Source organism: Lagenorhynchus albirostris, chromosome 5, assembly GCF_949774975.1.
Source record: "Lagenorhynchus albirostris chromosome 5, mLagAlb1.1, whole genome shotgun sequence".
Lineage (NCBI taxonomy): Eukaryota > Metazoa > Chordata > Mammalia > Artiodactyla > Delphinidae > Lagenorhynchus > Lagenorhynchus albirostris.
Genome location: NC_083099.1, coordinates 72,593,869 through 72,615,311, shown reverse-complemented (window position 1 = coordinate 72,615,311; position 21,443 = coordinate 72,593,869). Strand labels below are relative to the sequence as shown.

The 21,443-nt window shown below is 36.3% G+C and overlaps 1 protein-coding gene across 2 annotated transcripts in view; it reads left to right on the top strand.

Moving 5' to 3' along the window:
* ACAP2 (ArfGAP with coiled-coil, ankyrin repeat and PH domains 2) overlaps positions 1 to 21,443 on the top strand; it is a 162,999-nt gene that overhangs the window by 54,713 nt on the left and 86,843 nt on the right. For both annotated transcript variants that reach the window (XM_060150341.1, XM_060150340.1), the window contains exons 2-4: positions 9,142 to 9,199; positions 17,643 to 17,762; positions 18,560 to 18,613. In XM_060150341.1, the coding sequence (XP_060006324.1) occupies positions 9,142 to 9,199; positions 17,643 to 17,762; positions 18,560 to 18,613 (232 nt within the window). The remainder of the gene's footprint in view (positions 1 to 9,141; positions 9,200 to 17,642; positions 17,763 to 18,559; positions 18,614 to 21,443) is intronic.

The window sequence follows — 21,443 nt, the reverse complement described above, 5'->3', positions numbered from 1 at the left end:
CTTCGTTGCTTGTTTCATCTTTAGTTCTTCTAGGTCTTTGTTAAATGTTTCTTGCATTTTGTCTATTCTATTTCCAAGATTTTGGATTATCTTTACTATCATTATTCTGAATTCTTTTTCAGGTAGACTGCCTATTTCCTCTTCATTTGTTAGGTCTGGTGGGTTTTTATCTTTCTCCTTCATCTGCTGTGTGTTTTTCTGTCTTCTCATTTTGCTTATCTTACTGTGTTTAGGGTCTCCTTTTTGCAGGCTGCAGGTTCGTAGTTCCCGTTGTTTTTGGTGTCTGTCGCCAGTGGCTAAATTTTGTTCAGTGGGTTGTGTAGGCTTCCTGGTGGAGGGGACTAGTGCCTGTGTTCTGGTGGATGAGGCTGGATCTTGTCTTTCTGGTGGGCAGGTCCACGTCTGGTGGTTTGTTTTGGGGTGTCTGTGGACTTATTATGATTTTAGGCAGCCTCTCTGCTAATGGGTGAGGTTGTATTCCTGTCTTGCTAGTTGTTTTACGTAGGGTGTCCAGCACTTTGGCTGCAGCACCAATAGCCTTTCATTCACATGGCTCAGAATAAAAGGGAGAAAAAGTAGAAAGAAGGAAGGAAGGAAAGAAAGAAAGAAAGAGGAAGGGAGGGAAGGAAGGAAGGAAGGAAAGAAAGAAAGAAAAAAGAAAAGGAAAAGAGAAAGAAAGAAAGAAAGAGAAAGAAAAAAGAGAAATAAGGGAAGGAGGGAGGGAGGAAGGAAGGAGGGAAGGAAGGAAAGAAGATAAAGTAAAATAAAGTAAGATAATTTAAAATAAAGTTATTAAAATAAAAAATAATTATTAAGGAAAAAAATTTTTTTAAAGAAAGAAAAAAAACGGACGGATAGAACCCTAGGACAAATGGTGAAAGCAAAGCTGTACAGATAAAATCTCACGCAGAAGCATACACATACACAGTCACAAAAAGAGGAAAAGGGGAAAAAATAATAAATCTTGCTTTCAAAGTCCACCTCCTTAATTTGGGATGATTCGTTGTCTATTCCTGTATTCCAGAGATGCAGGGTACATCAGGTTGATTGTGGAGCTTTAATGCGCTGCTTCTGAGGCTGCTGGGAGAGATTTCCCGTTCTCTTCTTTGTTCGCACAGCTACCGGGGCTCAGTTTTGGATTTGGCCCCGCCTCTGTGTGTAGGTCGCCGGAGGGCGTCTGTTCTTCGCTCAGACAGGACGGGGTTAAAGGAGCAGCTGCTTCTGGGGCTCTGGCTTAGTCAGGCGGGGGTGGGGGGGGGGCGGGCCTGCAGTGGCAGAGGCCGGCGTGACATTGCACCAGCCTGAGGCGCACTGTGTGTTCTCCCGGGGAAGTTGTCCCTGGATCCCTGGACGCTGGCAGTGGCGGGCTGCACAGGCTCCCCGGAAGTGGGGTGTGGATAGTGACCTGTGCTCGCACACAGGTTTCTTGGTGGCGGCAGCAGCAGCCTTAGCGTCTCATGCCCGTCTCTGGCATTCACGCTTTTAGCCGCGGCTTGCGCCCGTCTCTGGAGCTCCTTTAAGCAGCGCTCTTAATCTCCTCTCCTCGCACACCAGGAAACAAAGAGGGAAGAAAAAGTCATTTGCCTCTTCGGCAGGTCCAGACTTTTCCCCGCGACTCCCTTCCGGCTAGCCGTGGTGCACTAACCCCCTGCAGGCTGTGTTCTCGGCGCCAGCCCCAGTCCTCTCCCTGCGCTCCGACCGAAGCCTGAGCCTCAGCTTCCAGCCCCGCCCGCCCCGGGCCCCGGGCCTCTCGGGCTGGTGAGTGCTGGTCGGCCCTCTGTGCGGGAATCTCTCCGCTTCGCCTTCCGCACCCTTGTTGCTATGCTCTCCTCCGCGGCTCCGAAGCTTCCCCCTCCGCCACCCGCAGTCTCCGCCCGCGAAGGGGCTTCCTAGTGTGTGGAAACCTTTCCTCCACAGCGCCCTCCCACTGGTGCAGGTCCCGTCCCTTTCCTTTTGTCTCTGTTTATTCTTTTTTCTTTTGCCCTACCCAGGTACTTGGGGGGGTTTCTTGCCTTTTGGGAGGTCTGAGGTCTTCTGCCAGCGTTCAGTAGGTGTTCTGTAGGAGTTGTTCCTCGTGTAGATGTATTTCTGGTGTATCTGTGGAGAGGAAGGTGATCTCCGTGTCTTACTCTTCCGCCATCTTTCCCTCGTCCTCCATTATCTTTTAAGAAGCATATAGAGGAGGCATTTGAAAGGGATGAGTGAAACAATATAAATTTTGGTGAGGGTTTTCATGGCTTATATGTTTTTTTCTTTTATTCTCTAACTCTGTTGAAAGTGTGAGTGAGGGCCTGGAGGAAACCTTGCTTGGGAGAAGATAATCAAATCCAGGTTCTTGCTTTCCTTTGAATGCTTATTCCAGAGTAATAGAATGTTATTATCTGGAAGTGATATTAAAGATGATTCAGTCCATTCGTCACTTTTTATGGATGAGAGAATTGAGGTCTGGAGAGATTCAGAGGTCTTTCCAGCGACCCATATTAGTTGGTAGAGGGTTAGACTAAAAGTTTGGTTTCCATTTCTAGTCTGTTTTTCCACAATTCTTTTTTCCATTACAGGACTGAATTTCTCATGGATCTTGCCAGTTTTGCTTAGTTGACCAATCTGAGCGAATAGGAGCAGTTAACAACATTTCTAGCATACTATGTTGCATATAAATGTTTCCAGCAACATTTCTAGCATATACTTTTAAAAGGAGAATGTCCTTTTAATTTCACTGAGACTTTACAGAAATAAAGGCAGAGACTTTTTAAAAAGATGGCTTATTATTATTATGTAATTTTATTGAAGTATAGTTGATTTACAGTGTTGTGTTTAATTTCTGCTGTACAGCAAAGTGACTCAGTTATATGTATTCATTTTCCTATTCTTTTCCATTATGGGTTATCACAGGATATTGAATGTAGTTCCCTGTGCTATACAGGAGAACCTTGTTGTTTATTAAAAGGTGGCTTACTGTTATTGTCTAATAAATATATATTCAGGGCCTTAACTCCCCCTGGTACTGATTGCAGTGTTGGTTCTCCTCTGTTTGTAGGCTCTTAGAGGAGTCAGATAGAACCAACCTTGATAACCATAGAAAACCTAGAGGATTTTCAAGTAAATTTTATTATATTCTCCTATGGCTAGATTGAAATTATGAAGAAGTTAGGAGAAGACTCCAGTGTGTATTTGACATGTAATTTTTGTAAGAGGGCAAAAGTATTGAAGTATTTTAAAGCAGTTTGGACTTGCTGTTTTATCTGCTGATCAAAGGCCTGTTGTAAATTTTTTGTTCCTTCTTAAACCATTTCAAATTCTTGTTGGGAGTATGTGATAACTTAATCTTATCACTGCTTTCTTCCCTTTTGGCCCCATGAAATGAAAATGAAAAGAAATTGCGTATTTTCTTTAACACTATAGATGATTATAGCTAACATTTATTGATTACTTACTGAGTGTCAGGTACTGTGCTAAGGTTTTTATATGTATTTAAAAATTCTCATACGTCTCTATGGGACATACAGTTATTATTACCTGTATTTTATAGATGATATTGAAACACGAAGAACTTGTTCAACATTACATAGGTAGTAAGAAGTAAAATATGGATTCATACCTAGACAGTTTTTTAAAAACTCCATTCCATTCCCTCTCAACATTAAAGGTATTACAGAGACCCAATTATAAAGGGCTCAGAGCTTATTGAACAAAATAAGGGAAGGCCATTCACATTACAAGATGATCTAATGAAGGATTTCTTTTAAAAAGTAAGTTTCCAGGGTGTGTCATGTGTTCTCCGGTCAAAAACCCAGAGAGAGCCATCTCATTATATGGGGAGTTTGATCATCTAGTTTTGCCATCTGTTGAGTTATAGGGCTACCCTTGGATCAGTGAGCTATCCCTGATCCTGCCATTGTCCTATCTTTGCAAAGAATACCCCAGCATTGCCCACGGTGGATAAAGCTGTTGAGTTGAAAGAGTTGGTTGGGGATGGTAGGTCATGATAGACATATAGGCAACTCCTCTGAGTATCTAAATGGTTATTCAATTTATGTGCAGCCTTTAGGAGTATATCTATTATATAAAACAAGGACCATAGATGTTAGTTTCAAAATCTGTACATTATAGTTTGAGTATTTATTTGATCTCTTTCATAATTCTTTGGGAGGTAGTTATGACAGAGCCTCAAATCCATCTTTAATGCTTTGAGGATATTTATGTGCTCAATAAGTGATCTTGAGTATCCTGTAGTTGTGTTTTAGATTGCATCATCATGTGACCTAGTCTTAGATTATCAATTCCATTTTAAGCATATTGTCAAAGCTGAAGTGGAAACAGTTTTTTTTTTTAAAAGGATCTCAAATGGATGGGTAGAATAATTCTTTATCATACCTCCTGTTTCTTTCAAATAATTTTCTTTTATAAAGAAAATGTAATGCTCGTGTTACACATACTATTTAGTTATTCTTATGGATAAACTTGTAAAAGCAGTGGTTTAAAAAGTTTATTGTAAATCAACTATACTTCAATAAAAAAATTTTTAAAAAAGTTTATTTCTACACCAGGGGTGTGCAGTTATCTGGGTGGGGAGAGTTCTATGTTTGTGCTTTTCTTAGAGCTTTATTTAATTCACAGCCCAAAGTGATCACCATGTGATTAGAAATGTCTCAGTGTTAGTACTTGCTGCTAGATTTTTTCCTATTCTAGTTTTATGTTTTTATTTTTAGTTAACTCTTTTGTGAGTTGATCTGTGATGCATGAATAGATAAAAGAATGAAGTTGTTATTATTAAAAATAAAGTGACCCTAACAAAAAGGTCCTACTGTCTAGCACAGGGAACTATATTCAGTATCCTGTGATAAACCATAATGGAAAAGAATAGGAAAAAGAATATATATGTAACTGAATCACTTTGCTGTGCAGCAGAAATTAACACAGCATTGTAAGTCAACTATACTTTAATAAAATTTAAAAAAATAAAATGACTCTTTCCCTGAAATCTGGGCTTATTCAGTTTCTTAGGGTACAGCCAAGCAGACCTAAGTCCTAAAAATTATTTTCTTGTATGTAGCTCATGTATGAAAACGCATTTTCATCCCTGTTCTTGTATTTGATATTCATAGTAAGGAGTCAGTAAACTTTTCCCATAAAGGACCAGATAGTAGTAAATATTTTAAGCTTTGTAGGCCATATAGTCTCTCTTCCAACTACTCAACTCTGCCACTAGGGCGTGCGAGCTGACATAGGCAATGTGTAAATGGATGAGCTTGACCGTGTTTCCATAAAACTTTATTTATGGACACTGGAATTTGAATTTAATATGGTTTTCATGGGTCATTAAATATTATTTTTCTTTTGTTTTTTTTCAGCCATTTAAAAATGCAAGAACCATTTTTAGCTCATGGGCTATGTGAAAGCAGGTTATGGGCCAGATTGCCTGACAGGCTGTCATTTGCTGACCCCTGCTTATAATAATCCTGTGAGACTTAGCTTACTGCTTTCTGGTTTTTTTGCCCTTTATTTTACCATCTTTTAACATTATTTCATATTATTCTTATTTTACTAAATCAGGTTTTCTTTCCTTGTTAATGTGTGTGTAACTTTTAAAATTTAATAATTGTAATTAACATTTTAAGCTATGGAGTGTAGGGTCTATAATATTGTCATCTTTAATGCCTTGCACATTTATAAAAATTATATGCTCAATAAATATATATTTTTTAATAAATATATTTATTTATTTTTGGCTGCGTTCGGTTTTTGTTGCTGCGCGTGGTCTTTTCTCTAGTTGTGGTGAGCGAGGGCAACTCTTTGTTGTGGTGCGCAGGCTTCTCACTGGTGGAGCACGGGCTCTAGGCGTGCAGGCCTAGTTGTGGCTCGCGGGCTCTAGAGCGCAGGCTCAGTAGTTGTGGCACATGGGCTTAGTTGCTCCGCAGCATGTGGGATCTTCCTGGACCAGGGCTCGAACCTGTGTCCCCTGTGTTGGCAGGTGGATTCTTAACGACTGTGCCACCAGGGAAGCCCATATGCTCAATAAATATTTGAGAGAGTTGGAAAGGAATAATATCTGTCTTTCACTATTTGAAGGATTGTTGTGTAGATTGTTTTACTTATTGATTTATGTATTAAAAATGTGTTCCAGAATGGTTGTCTTGCATAATGAGTAGACGCAATAGGGAGGCAAAACTCACCTCAGAATGCAGGGACGAGAAAGGAGAGAAAGAAGCTCCTATTGATTGTGTTCTTTGTGTTGTAGTACATATATACTGTGGTCAGTGACATGTACAGTCCCTCATTTAACCTTTACAACTCTTTTAAATAGGCATTTGTTTACTCAGTTTACAGATGAAGAAACTTAGATAAAATACCTTAGCCTTAGATAAGTGAGTGGTGAGACAGAATTTGAACTGAGAATATGTTCTGTCCATATACTTTTCTTTTTATACCAAGGAATATTCAACAGTTAACCAGGCTGCTTTAGACACTAGCTACTTACTTATTGCTACAAGTTTTCACACACATCTTAGATGACCAAGGACAGAGATTTTTTTTAGAGAAGGTGAAATGTTGAATTGAAGAACCTCTGTGATAAACTTTCAGATTCTCAATATGTGATTACAGTGAGCTTTATTTTGAAATGATAGGCAAAACACATTTTACCTGTTAATTTTATACACAAACTCTTACCTCTCTCTTTTTAAGAAATATTTATTTATTTATTTGGCTGCGTCAGGTCTTTGTTGCAGTGTGCAGGCAGGCTCTAGAGTGTGCGGGCTCAGTAGTTGAGGCACGTGGGTTCTAGAGTGCATGGGCTTAGGTGCCCCACAAAATGTGGAATCTTAGCTCCTCTACCAGGGATTGAACCTGCGTCCCCTGTATTGGAAGGTGGATTCTTAACCACTAAACCACCAAGGAAGTCCCTCTTACCTCTCTTTAAAGAAAGGTGTTTAAAAGTGTTTCACAAATAAATTCGTAGTATTGCACAGTGAAATAAGATTGAGGAATGTACATGAAGTTTCTATTAAACTATATGTTTAGTAGACACCAATGATTAAATCAAATCTTAAGCTGATTGTTTCAACTCATTTTCTTGAAGTTGAAGATTGAATCAAGCTAAATTAAATGCAGGTTAAAAGTATAAATGGAGAGGTTTTAAATGGTTATAAATGGAGAGGGAATTCCCTGGTGGTCCGGTGGTTAGGACTCCACGCTTCCACTGCTGGGGGCCTGGGTTCGATCCCTGGTCAGGGAACTAAGATCCCGCAAGACGTGCGGCGTGGCCAACAACAAAAGAAGTATAAATGAAGAAAGTTTCTGAAATTGTGGAGTTTCTTTCTTGACTCGGCAAACATTTTGAGTCTCTGTACTGCTACCAGGAGTTCGTACTAGTGAGAGAAGTGGACAGGGATAGACCTTCTAAGAGGACCCACTTCCTAGGAAGGTGATGTCTGAACTTATTTCTTTTCCCCTTTATTAGCTTTAAAAATTATTTAAAAACACATAGTCATTGAAAACATTAAAACAATCTAGAAATATAAATCGTAAGAAGTGTAAATCCTTATTTTCACTTTCTGCCCTCTGATCCCCATTCTTCAAAGTTATAGTTAGCAGATTGGTAAATTTGCTTCCAGATTTTTTCTTATGCATATACGAATAGGCTCCCCACTCCAACCCCCCCAAAAAAACTGGGCTCACACTATATGTAATTTTGTAACTTGCTTTTCCTCCCTTGTGATGGTCTGTAATGTATATGTTTCCATCTCAGTAGAGACAGATTAATCTCATTTAAAAACCTGCTGCTTCACATAATAGGATGGAGTACCATCATTTATTTACATTATTTCTCATTGCTGGACATGTAGGTTTTAAACCTATTTACAAAAAATAGATATCCTTGTACTAATATATTTGTTTTCTTCTGTGAATTAAGTTTTAAATGATGAGTAACATAGAGGCAGGTGAAGAGAATGAGGATTAATGTGAAGGGGAAATGTTTTCTAGGCTAAGGGAACAATGTGTACTTTGAAAACACTGCTGAAGAAAATGACAAACTTTTAGTTAGGGGAGAAGCATTTCTCTTTCTATGCTGTGGAAGTATAGCACCTCTTGTTTTCTTAACTGTGCTAGAGTATCTCATTTTATGGAATCGGCATTTCTTTACTGAATAATTTATGGTTACATAATTTTCTCATTTTGGAGATGAAAAATTTTTTTCAATAAATGTTACCAGGTAGAGAAGTAGAACCACAAGCTGATAAAAATGGTATTCAAGAGGTCACACAGAGGTTATGTGGGTAGTTTTGGGAATAGAGCTTATATCTTGGCTATTTTTCTCTTCTTAACAGTGTCTAATTGAGAATTCTTGCCCAGAGTTCAAAATAGCTTTTTGGGTGGCTAGTCCCCCACTGTTACCCAATTGAAACAAATTTTGGTTGATTCAAAAAACAGGTATTGCAAAGTTGCTAGTTTATCAAGTAGTTATCTTAAAATGGATAGATAGATGGCTTAAAGTAGATGAATAACATTTTTTACTCTTAAGTATAAAATATTGTTATCCTTAAAAAGTTTTAGTTGCTGCTGTTTTGTTCCAAATTTCCAATTTTGGAATGTTGCCCTATAGGGCATATCAAGTACTACTTAGTGTTAGAATTTTATCATTCCCCTGACAAGGAAGATAATCTGCTGATTTCTTTAAAAATACATAGGAAACAAAACGCGGTCTTAAACAAGGGTCATAACATCTTTCTGAACCGTTTCTAAAAGTAAAAGCCTTTAGTTTTGGTTGCCAAGGATGCTGTGCTGTTTGGTTACATGTGCTTTGTTGAATAGAAATATAAGTCTTTGTAAGGCTCAACTTTCAAAATCTTACTTATTTTTAAAAACATGCTTAATAGTTCTAATTAGTGTTATTAATTTGAATAACATGAATGTGTTGAGTAAATTAGCCTAATGTGTTCTCTCATTACCTTAAACAATAATTGTATTATGTGTTGTAATACATGGTTATGAAGTATTCATACTTTGTTCTAAGGGAGTTATTACTTTATGTGAAGTGTAATTTTTTAGCATTCATATCTATTTTTTTACTTGGAGTTATTTTTCAAGAGTAAAGTATATGTTTAAACACAAAGTAACTTACTTTATGTTTAATTTTTCTAGGGCTGCTTTGGAAGAAGTAGAAGGAGATGTGGCAGAATTGGAACTGAAACTTGATAAGGTAAATTTTACTTTAACTTTTTAAAACATTAATTCTTGTTTTGCATAATGATTTGTTCCTGTAACACTAGATGGTTCAAGTGACTTCTTTTATCTCCGTGAGGGTAAATGCTAATATTATCCCAATATTATGAAGAAGTTGAGGCTAGAGACATTAAGTAGTTTGTTGAAAATTTAATCTAAGTGCCAGAGCAAGAATCTGAACCATGTCTGACTAGGCATCTTTTATATTGCTGGACGGTTGTTTCCTTCTCCATCAAAAAGATTGCAGTCTTTTTTGATGCTTAATGGATATCATATGTAACCTAACCACTCTTGTTTATACATTTGGGTGAGGCCATGTTCAAATATAAAATTTTAAATACTCCTTCCATTTTTTAAAGCTAATGCCAGAAATGCTGAATATGTATTTAATAATTGATATTAAATGGTCATATTCTATGCAAGGGTAGATGTAGATTGATTCCTATCTTCTGTATTAATTATTGATAATCTTTTTTTTTTTTTTGGCCTCTACCCAAGAAATGTTATCTGCTGTATAACAGTGAAATATGAGAATGAGTAAGACATGGCTTCTGATCTTTAGTAACCGTTGTTCATTGTTAAAATTTTTGGAGATAAATGTGTATATTTGAATACCTTCTCTGAAAATAATTTCCTATTTATGTAATTATTATTATAAATGGAATTATTATGTAAAGCAGTGCTTCTCAAACCTTACTGTGCATAGGAATATGTGGGGTTCTGGTGAAAATATGGATCTAGATTCAGTAAGTCTTGGTATCTGAGAGTCTGTGTTTCTAACCAGATTTTAGGTGATACCAATGCTGTTGTTCCATAGACTGCATTTTGAATAACAAGGATAATATATATTAACTAGACTGATGGTTTTCAAATGTTTTGAAATCATGAAATATATGTATATAATGTAAATAGTATAGAAACTATATAAAGCAGTAGTTATTAGTTATATATGTAAAACAAAATAATTTTAGAAAATGTTTAGTAGTAAGTTATTTTTGTGCAGTACTCTGTAGTTTTCAAAGCACTTTGATATACAGTATGTTTTTGGATTTTTACAATAATCCTGTGAGGTGGGTAGGACAAGTGGATTATTTCCATTTTATAGATGAGGGTCCCACAGCCCAGAAAGTGAAGAGGACTTGCTTCAAATCACAGAGTTAGAAAAGGCAGAACCAGGGTTAGAATCCATCTGTTTTATTCTTAGTTCAGTGCTCTTCTTGTGCACCACTGTACTCCTGGATCCATGTTGAGGGAGCACATGCCACTTGGAAATTTTCTGAGGAACACTAGCAAGCTTCCAGGCAAGTGTTTTTAAAAACTAATGTTAGAATTTTTTGTAAGGATATTATTTTCAAGAATTTTATTTTCTATTTAAAATTATATATATGGGATCATTGTTGTTGTTGTTGTTATTATTATTTTCCCCTGAGGTATTACATTTATTTTTAAGGACTCTGTGAAACAAAGTTTTTAAACCCTTAAGGTAGGCAGCAGAAGATGTAGTTTTGATTTTCTGGTAGGTTTATAAGAGAGTATATAGAAGGAGAAGGCTTTTCAAAGAATCACAGAGTAGTACAATAAGGATATCTATTCTCTTTGGGCAGAACTGCATCTAAATCAAACAAAACACTTGTGTCGGGGGGACCTCAAAATTTAAAGTACCTAAACAGAATCCTCTTATAGTATTTTTGTTAATGATTTGCTTTTATGAGCAGCTATCTCCCCCGCCCCCCTTTGTATCATTTGGTTGCAGTTGAGAGACTGGTAGAATCTTAAAACCAAAAGATTCAAATCTAAACCAAATTGTCACAGTATTGGCATTCAGTACTAAGAACCCTAAATCCTTTCTAGAGTCCATATTACCCAAAGGGCTACTCAGGTTATCATGGAAGCTTTGGCATCTTTTAAAATACCATCTTCCACCCAAATAGAATTTCCATAGTTACTTTTACATTTCTCTAGTTTAAGATCTTGATCCCTTATACAATGTCCCTTTCCCAAATTCTTAAGCTATTACTAATCATTTTTACTTTAGAATTATGAGGAGTTACAATTAAAGAAGAGAGACTGTGAGGAGCAAGAAATGGTTGTTATTGAAAGAGGTGGCATTGAAGGACTTGTGGAGGGGAGGGGTTGCCTAAAACTAGTTTACTGATTTCATAACTTTGTGCAGGACCAGTTGTACCTGTAATATTGCAAATCATGGCAGCAACAGGTTTAACCAGCTTGACGACCTAGCTTATATTTATTTTGCTTATAATGTATGCCACCAGTAGTTACACTCTTTCTGATGAGTAATGCTCCATGAATGGATGGCATTATTCGACTAGGTCCAATTATTTATCCATTCTGCCAGGTATTCTGGCATTGGCAATACACAGAGCATCATAATGGCCATCTAGATATAATTTCTGTATCTATTGCATCTTCTCACTGGAATGCTTGTTCCTTGTTTGTTAAGCAGATACCCTTTAAATCACAGCTCAGGTACTACCAAACTTAGGTTCTTTTTCAGGTATTTCATTATTTCTTGCATTTTTACATTTTAAAATTGTACTGCCATTTAAATTATTATAATATTATTGTAATTTTTGGTTTGTAGCATAGTCTAGTAATTAAGAGCACAAAGCCTGGAGCAAGGCTTTACCACTTACTAAGCTGTATGGCCTTGGGCAAGTTCCTAAACCTTCCTATGTCTCAGTTTCTTCATCTCCAAAATGGGGAAAATAAGAGTATCTATTATAAGGTTATTATGTGAATGAGATGTGTTAATACATGTTAAGTGCTTTGACACATGATAAGTTCTAAATAAATGTTAATGATGGTGGTGTCTTTTCAACAGACTCTTAGATCTCCTTGAAGACAGATTGTCTTTAACAGGGAAAAAGCCCTCATTTTACTCTTAGGTAAAAATCTTCCCTCTTTGTAGGCTTATGTTATTTAGTATAGCTGTCATCACTGTCATCTAATAAGGACTTTGACAGCTGGCAAAGTATCTATCTGTCTATCACCCAGTCAGTCCTTCCACCTGAGTAGCTGCAGTGTATATGTGCTTCAGCTATATGACAATTTCATCTTCTCTCCAACGCCTGCGATTGTGACCTTTATTCTAATTCTGATACCTGTTTTCCTGGCCATATGCTGTGTCTTGTTGCTCAGAGTCGTAATCTCTGAAACTGTGGAATGCTCATTGATATCTTACTTTCTGATGTGAGTCTCCAGTCTTTCCAGTTCTCATCTTGGACTCCTCCTGCTTCTGTTTTTCAAGCTTATCTAAATCTCTAGTCTTTCAGTCTATCCGCTTCCAATGTTTCAGATCCCTTTTTTATTCACTATATATTTTTTAAAATAATTTTTTTAATTGAGATAAAATTCACCTAACATAAAACCCACCATTTTAAAGTGTACAACTCAGTGGTTTTTAGCATATTCACAATGTGAATATACTACTTAATTCCATTACCCTGATAAGAAACTCTGTACCTGTTAGTAGTCAATTCCAGTTTCCCTCTCTCTACATCCTCTGGCAACCACTAATTTACTTGCTGTCTCTGTGGATTTGCCTGTTCTGGACATTTCATATAAATGGAATCATACAGTATTTGACCCTTTTGTGACTGGCTTCTTTCACTTAGCATAATGTTTTTAAAGTTCATCCGTCTATGTTGTAGCATCGCCAGTATTTCCCTTTTTATGGCTGAATAATATGCCATTGTATGGATATACCATATGTTGTTTATCCATTCATCAGTTGATGGACATTTGGGTTGTTTCCACTTTTTGGCTATTATGTATAATACTGCTGTGAACTCTTCCAGTCTACTCTTACCACATCATTTCTCTTATGGAGACCTTCATTTCCTTTCCATAACACCTACTCTGCCGAATTCTGACTATATTTGTCTAACCATCTATATCCTCTGTCCCTTATCTGGGCTATAAAGCCCTACAGGAGAAGTTACACAACTGTTTGGTGAAACTAATTGGTGGAGCTACACATACCTGGGATTCATGATGCAAAGCAATTTTTCTGACACTCAATCAGGTTATCTTACTGTGTTTAGCGTCTCTTATATTTCACTGTTTTCTCAAGATTCACCACCTTGCTCTTCATTCTTAGTAGAGGAACTTGTCTCTTACTTCCTTTTGGTGGGAACACCTTTATTTCTTGCTTTTAATCTAGAAACTTAACAGAATCTGTCCTTATTCCATTTTTTTTTTTCCATTTGAGTGATAAAAATATCCCCTTTCCTATGTAATTCCAAACTCTAACTTCTCAGGACTTTGCTTTAGCCATCTCTCTCCTTTTCCTTCTCTACCATCTCATTATTTTAAGTAAACAAAAACGTTTGTTTCTCTTGAATCAAAACAAAACAAAACAAGAGGAAAATCTCACCTCTGACAAGGAATTGCAAATCTTTATCAAGTAATTACCATGTGCCAGTAACAGTTTGTGCTAAGATCTTTAAGTGCATTATCTTAACTCTTATAGTAACCCTCTATGGTTTGATACCATTGTCATTGTGTCATACAGAAGAACCTGAAGCTTCTTGAGGCTGAGGTCTCTCCGAATCACTTAGAGCATTAAGTTTGGCGGCAGAATTTGAACCTAAGCCAACTGAGCCTATAAACCTGTTTTTAACCATAATGTTCTACTACCAACCTGTCTGTTTGTTTCTGTTTTTATGGAAACTTTCAATTTAATCATTTTTGAATTATTTAATTTGTTTAATAAGCAATATCACACATGTGGTACAAAATTCAAAGGTACAAAAGTGTACCTAGTGAAAAATTAGTCATCATCTAATCTATATCCCAGAGGAGTACACTGACCTAGTTTCTTGTGTGGTCTTCCAGAAATCTCTTAAGCATGTGAAAGATTATATGTATTTGTACTCTTCTCTCCCCACTCCAACAAAGATATTAGCGTTGTTTTAATTTTGCTTTCTTAAAATACATAATTTAGATTTTGTTCCTTATTATTAATTACAGAGCTGCCCCATTCTTTTTAATGGCTGATTGTATCTAATTGTGCAAATATATCTGTATGATACATTTCTAAAAGTGAAATTACTACATTAGAGGGCATGTATGTTTAAAATTTTTATAGCTCTTGCTTAGTTGCCTTTCATGGAAATTGTACCAGTTTACATTCCCACCAGCAGTGTGCGAGAGTGCCTATTTCCCCATACCTACCTTCTCTAAAACAGCATGTTATCACATTTTTTGACCTTTGCTCTTCTATAAAAAATAGTAATTTACCTTTCTTTTATTATGAGTGAGGTTGAGTTTCTTTTCATGGACATAGGTATATTTGAATTTTCTTTTCTGGGAATTACCTGTACATGTCTGTCAGCCATTGTTTTTGTAGTGGCTGGTTGGATTTTCAAAAATGAGTTGTATACCCTTTCTTGTAGTAGGGAAATTAGTCCCTTGTGATTTGTTGCTAGTATTGTTTTCCAATATTGTCATTTGTCTTTTGACTAAGTTTTTTTTTTCCCCTTATCTAAATGTTTTATTGTTATGTATTTGAATTGATTAGTTTCTTCTATGGCTTTTGAGTTTTGCATCCTTTTCAGAAAGACTTTTCCTACTTTGAGATTATAAAAAATACCACCTCCTGTTTTCTCTTGGTTTTCTGATTTAATGTTTTATGTTTAAATATTTATTCCATCTGAAATTAATTTGGGGGTTTGGAATACAACTTAGTTTCTTTTTTTAGATGGCTTTAGATGGCTGTCCAGTGTCCTTTATTGGATAATTTTTTACCCCCCTGGCTGGAGTGTGTATCTGCTTCTTCACTCTGTATTCTCTTCCATTAACCAATTTGTCTATTCACATCCATTACCAGACTTCTAATTACTGCACCTGTATATTTTAATGTGGGGCTAATGTCCCCACCTCATTACCCTTTTTCAATTTTTTTGATTCTCTTCTTGCATGTTGGTTACTCATATGAATTTTAGAATTAGTTTTTTTGGTTGTTAAGATATGTTTTTATTTTTTTTGAAATAGCAAACTATTTGAAGGACTAGTCTCTGCCAGCATTTCTCATAGTGGGTTTTGTGGAACATTGGTCCTATGAGGATGCTTCCTCTAAAGAGAATTCAATCAATGTCAGATAATTTTGAGAAATGCTGCCTATTACATACTTCCTTTCTAGGATTCATAATACACATTAATATATCAAAAGCTCTTACAAATTTAGTAATAAAGAAATCTGTTTAACTTGACAAAATGAGTTTCCCAGACTTACTTGATCACAGAATCCTATTTTGGTATTGAATGTTCCCCTGGGATATTCTATAGAATATATATTCGCGAAGAATTGACCTCTCATTATGTCTTCTTCATCTGCAGTTCATAACTCATTGTAATCTGGCTACAGCCCCCCCCAGTTTCTCTTAAAACTATTCTTGCTAGGGATGCTGGTGACTGTCACCAAACTCAACAAACTTTTTTTAAGTGTTTTTAAAACTTGACCTTTATGGATTTTCAACCTATTCATCATCCATCTTTTGATACTTTGTTCTTTCTTGACTTTGATGAAATTAATCTGTTGCTTTTCCTCCTACCTTTCCCTTTTCCTTTTTAGTCTCCTTTGTGGGGTCCTCACTGTACACACTGTGACCCCTGCTTTTTATCTAGGCTGTAGCACTGATACTTTATTTGCTGCTGACTCCTGTGTGTGTATCTACAGTACACTTCTCTTTTTTGAGCTTTAAATATCTATTTTCACTTGGGTTTGGTAGACTTTCCACTTGGCTTATTTCACAGACCCATCTAGCTCAGGCCTACCTCACAGGCCCAATGCTGTTAAAACAAGTCTTGGCTGGACAGTATAGTGTCTTTGTGCAAATTAGCATCTTGTAGCAGATATAGCCCTCAGCAAGCAGAGCTCAGGCTGGATTTCATCCCCTGTTTTTCCCTTTGGTAGGACACTATCTGCATAATTGTACTTCGGTACTCAACTAATTTCTAAATTTGTCTCCTCTCTTCTCTCCCTGCTTACTGCCTTAATTCAGGCTCTCTTAGTTTTTGGTCTAATCTCCTTATCTTTATTCTTTCCACTTCCGTATCTTACTTTTTCTTCTTTTAGGTCATCATTCTAAAATGGAACTCTGGTCAACTCACCCATTCGATGTCTTTGTTTTCCATTTCCTTTCGTATAAAATGTGAACACCTTAGCTTTGCACACAAGGCTTTTCCTGATCGGGCCCTTGTATACATTTTCACACTGTGCTAAGCTACTTAGTGCCCCTGGTTTGCCCTGCCGTCTAAGCTTCAGGGCCTTAGAATATGCTTTTCCTAGAGAAGTGTCTTCTTATTACCCTTATCTGATTGGCTAATTCCTGTTGGTGTTCAGGGCTTTTCTCAAGTGTTACCTTTTCCAGGAACCCTTCCTTGATCCCCATAGCCCTCATTACGCATTCCTCCTTTGTTCCCTCTTGCATGATTTTGATGAGCATAGCAGTTGTACTTGTGCTAAATAGAATTTATCTGCTTTTTGAATGGTTAGAATTAGAACAGAGATTATGTTTTTCACTTCTGTTCCTCTGGGTCCCAGGGTAACAGTTTTAAATTACACTCCTGAGATCCTTGAGCTGTCTTCTAAAGTTTTCCTGAGCTCTTTATCTTCTTCTTGGTGGCCCCTCTTCCCACCCTCTCATTACCCTTCCTTCATCTAGAGCAGCTCCACTTTTATCTTTTTTAATATTAGATTTTCAGCCAAGTTTTTGTTTACTTAAAGAAAATGTTCTGTATCTAAGTGAACTGAAGAAAGAAACAAGGAAGGGATAGGAAAAAAAAAAGAGAGAGAAAAGGAATGAAAGGGAAAAAGAGAAAGATGAAAAAAAGAAAGAAGAAAGGAGGGGACAGGAGAAGAGAGAGAGAACCTCTGTTCTAAGATTTAGCACAATGCCTAGATGGTAGGCATTAGAGAAATATGGTTGATGAAGCAATTCTGCTTTGATAGTCTGATATTAAAATGACCAGCATGACTAACCCACCATACCAGTTTACTTCCCTTTCCTCCACCATACCATAGTTGTGTTTTTAAAAAATCTTTTATCATACTGCTTGCTCTGCCTGAAGTTTCCTTTCCTTCCTTCCAAGGGGTGCTTAATACATTTTTATGGGGTTAATTTATGGGATTGAATTTAACTTGATAAAATGATTGGTTGTTGTTGTTATCAGACAGCCTCTGCATCCTGAAAGGTCAACTTTTTTTGGTACAGTTCTCTTATGAATTTACTTTTTAAGCCAAAGGAAAAGAAACAGTTTTCATTTAGTCTATTTTGGGTTTATTGATGAACTATAATTTGTCTTAACTAGGCTAACACATGTGGTTAATGCTAGCACTTGTTTGATTAAGTAATTTGTAAAATTATTTTCAATGATATGATGTTTTTCTTTTTCAGCTTGTGAAGCTATGTATTGCAATGATTGATACTGGAAAAGCCTTTTGTGTTGCAAATAAACAGTTCATGAATGGGATTCGAGACCTGGCACAGTATTCTAGCAATGATGCTGTAGTTGAGGTTAGTATTATTAAATTTAGTTAAAATGGTAAATGAAACAAGATGTTAAGAGAATTATGCATCCATTTACCTTATTAATAGTAGTAGTGGTCCTTAAAATTAGAAGTGGAAAAGCTATCATCTGTTGGTGCTATCTGATATAATCCTGTTTTCTAGGACAGTTAGAAGGTGATGGTTGATTTGCATTGTGGATATAAGTTTACTATACTTGCTGCTAGGTGAACTGAAGCATCTACAAGGGGACCTGAGCAGTGAGAGTAGGATCATGCTTATTAGTAGCTGTTTATCGGGGCAAGCAGAGAGCATTAACCCAAGACTAATATCTAACTATACATTTTGGGGGCTGCATAGGAAAGTTCTGGTCAGCTAGCTATGCTGTGTTAGCTTAGACCCCTGGCTATACTATGTGGTATTATGACATTTCTTTTATGAAGAATAATAACTGGTACAGAAATGGTTGTAATTTGATGATTATGTGATCCATAGATGCCTAAATGGACAGTCTTGATATACTCAATTTTACCTTAGGTTTACATGGGCCATTTCGATTTGCTAGTATAATAGTATTGATAGGGCAGGCTAATTCTTTGACTGTTCTAGGGTTTTATGTTACTACATGTAGACTTGACCTCTCTGCAGAGCATGCCTGAGAGGTAGTGAGATTGTCCTAGTGAGAAATAAATGTTACTGTTTACAGTGTAACTTGATCTTCTGTCAGAAATGCTGAAGTAACATTTTTGTGGCCTATATTAGTAGCTCTTAAATGACTTGGTTTTCTTTTGATTTCTTTCTCATAGACAAGTTTGACCAAATTTTCTGACAGTCTTCAAGAAATGATAAATTTTCACACAGTAAGTGTTTAGTAAATAGGTGTTATTATGACCATGTTCATGTTTTAGTACTTTCTTTGGTGGCAGTATTTTATAAAATTACTTAAGTTGGAAAATGAATGACTTTGATTTGTCAACAACTTTTTAGTTGGGTGGATCTAAAATTGTGTGTGTGTGAGGGAGAGACAGAGGGAGAAAGTATAGATGTGTATTATTTCCCATTCTATAATAGTGAACTTTAATTTCAATGAAGTACACACCCATAAAAGTTAATTTTTTTCCTTTAAGTTGTGCCTTTATAAGTTTTTAAGTAATTTCAAGAAGAAAGACGTACAAGTCATCATTCTAAAATTAGCTATTTCTTTTAAGATACAAATATATATATCCCCTTTGAGGACAGATCTTCAAGAATGAGGGATATGTATTACTTTTGGAATGTTGTGAAATTCCTTTATAAGTTTTGTAAACGTTTACTGAAATAATGTGGGATCTTTTAGTTGCGGCGTGTGGGATCTAGTTCCCTGACCAGGGATTGAACCCAGGCCCCCTGCACTGGGAGTGTGGAGTCTTAGCCACTGGACTACCAGGGAAGTCCCTCATTGTGGTTTTGATTTGCATTTCCCTAATGACCAATCTGGTTGAGCATCTTTTCATCTGCTTATTGGCCATTTGTATATTTTCTTCTGCCATTGTTACCATTGTTGTCCACTTAAGTCCTTTGCCCATTTAAAGTTTTTTTTAATTAAATTCTTTATATATTCTGGATATTACATGCTTATCAGATATATGATATATAAATAATTTTTCCCATTCTGTAAGTAGTCTTTTTATTTTCTTGATAATGTCATTTGATGCATAAAAGTTTTAATTTTTTTTTATTGAAGTATAGTTAATTTACAATGTTATGTTTCAAGTATACAGCAAAGTGATTCAGTTATACATATATATATATATTCTTTTTCAGATTCCTTTCCATTATAGGTTATTACAAGATAGTATAGTTTTCTTCACTATACAGTAGGTCCTTATTGTTTACCTATTTTATATATAGTAGAGTGTATTATGTTAATCCCAAACTGCTATCCTCCCTCTCCCCACCCCCATTATCCCCTTTGGTAACCAGAAGTTTGTGTTCTGTGTCTGTGAGTCTATTTCTGTTTTGTTAATAAGTTCATTTGTATCATTTTTTTAGATTCCACATATAAGTGATATCCTATGATATTTGTCTTTCTCTGTTTTACTTCACTTAATAATCTCTAGGTCCATCCATGTTGCTGCAAATGGCATTATTTCATTCTTTTTAGTGGCTGAGTAGTATTCTGTTGTGTGTGTGTGCATATATATATATACACACACACGCGCACACACACACACACACACACACACACCCCACATCTTCTTTATTCATTTCTCTGTTAATGGATATTTAGGTTGCTTCCATGTCTTGGCTATTGTAAATAGTGCTGATATGAACATTGGGGTGCATATATCTTTTCAAATCAGAGTTTTCTCCAGAAATATGCCCAGAAGGGGGATTTCTGGATCATATGGCAACTCTATTTTTAGTTTTTTAAGGAAACTCCATACTGTTCTCGATAATGACTGCACCAATTTATATTCCCACCAACAGTGTAGGAGGGTTTCTTTTTCTCCACACCCTCTCCAGCATTTATTATTTGTAGACTTTTTGATGGTGCCCATTCTGACCACAGTGAGGTGATACCTCATTTGTAGTTTTGATTTGTATTTCACAGTAATTAGCAGTGTTGAGCATCTTTTCATGTGCCTCTTGACCATCTGTATGTCTTCTTTGGAGAAATGTCTAGGTCTTCTGCCCATTTTTTTTTCCTGGGTTGTTTGTTTTTTTTGATATTGAGCTGTTTGTATAGTTTGGAAATTAATCCCTTGTTGGTCACAATATTTGCAATATTTTCTCCTATTCAGTAGGTTGTCTTTTCATTTTGCCTCCTTGGGTAGGTTTATTCCTAGGTACTTTATTCTTTTTCGATGTGATGGTAAATGGGATTGTTTTCTTAATTTCTCTTTCTGATATTCGGTTGTTAGTGTATAGAAATGCAACAGATTTCTGTATGTTAATTTTGTATCCTGCAACTTTACTGAATTCATTGATGAGCTCTATTAGTTTTCTGGTAACATCTTCAGGATTTTCTATATAGAGCATCATGTCATCTGCAAACAGTGACAATTTTACTTCTTCTTTTCCAACTTGGATTCCTTTTATTTCTTTTCCTTCTCTAATTGCTGTGGCTAGGACTTCCAAAATGATGTTGAATAAAAGTGGCGAGAGTGGACATCCTTGTCTTTTTGTGATCTTAGAGGAAATGCTTTCAGCTTTTCATCATTGAGTATGATGTTAGCTGTAGGTTTGTCATATATGACCTTTATTATGTTGAGGTAGGTTCCCTCTGTGCCCACTTTCTGAAGAGTTTTTATCATAAATGGATGCTGAATTTTATCAAAAGCTTTTTCTGCATCTATTGAAATGATCATATGGTTTTTATTCCTCAATTTGTTAATGTGGTGTATCACACTGATTGATTTGCAGATATTGAAAAGTCCTTGCATCCCTGGAATAAATCCCACTTGTTCATGGTGTATGATCCTTTTAATGTATTGTTGGATTCAGTTTGCTGGTATTTTGTTGAGGATTTTTACATTGTGTTCATCAGTGATATTGGCCTATACTTTTCTTTTTTGATATCTTTGTCTGATTTTGGTATCAGGGTGACTGTGGCCTCATAGAATGAGTTTGGGAGTGTTCCTTCCTCTGCAGTAGTTTGGAATAGTTTCAGAAGGATAGGTGTTAACTCTTCTTTAAATGTTCGGTAGA